At 53.6% G+C, this 267-nt stretch overlaps 1 protein-coding gene across 1 annotated transcript in view; it reads left to right on the top strand.

Annotated features, from left to right (window-relative positions):
• Nucleotides 1–267, top strand: part of LOC119592512 (insulin gene enhancer protein ISL-1-like) — a gene marked incomplete in the record, with an annotated part of 47762 nt that overhangs the window by 28783 nt on the left and 18712 nt on the right. Inside the window, 1 exon segment of the mRNA XM_037941362.1 lies at nt 44–212. Coding sequence (XP_037797290.1) covers nt 44–212 — 169 coding nt within the window.

The raw sequence follows: 267 nt of genomic DNA, 5'->3' as shown, positions 1-267 counted from the left end.
GCAACCCCAGCTGAACCTTCTCCCTCTGTGTCCTCCCCAACAGAACCTGCTACGCTGCCAACTGCCGCCCGGACGCCCTCATGAAGGAGCAGCTGGTGGAGATGACGGGCCTCTCGCCAAGAGTGATCCGCGTTTGGTTCCAGAACAAGCGGTGCAAGGACAAGAAGAGGTCCTTGTTGATGAAGCAGATGCAACAAGAAAAGGTATGGGAGGTGAGATAACACAAGGTTTATTCTAGCTTCTAAGGCTGTGTTGAGGATACTGGTT

This window comes from Penaeus monodon, chromosome 30, assembly GCF_015228065.2.
Source record: "Penaeus monodon isolate SGIC_2016 chromosome 30, NSTDA_Pmon_1, whole genome shotgun sequence".
In the NCBI taxonomy this organism is placed as follows: Eukaryota; Metazoa; Arthropoda; class Malacostraca; order Decapoda; family Penaeidae; genus Penaeus; species Penaeus monodon.
This window is presented reverse-complemented; position numbering and strand designations above follow the sequence as displayed.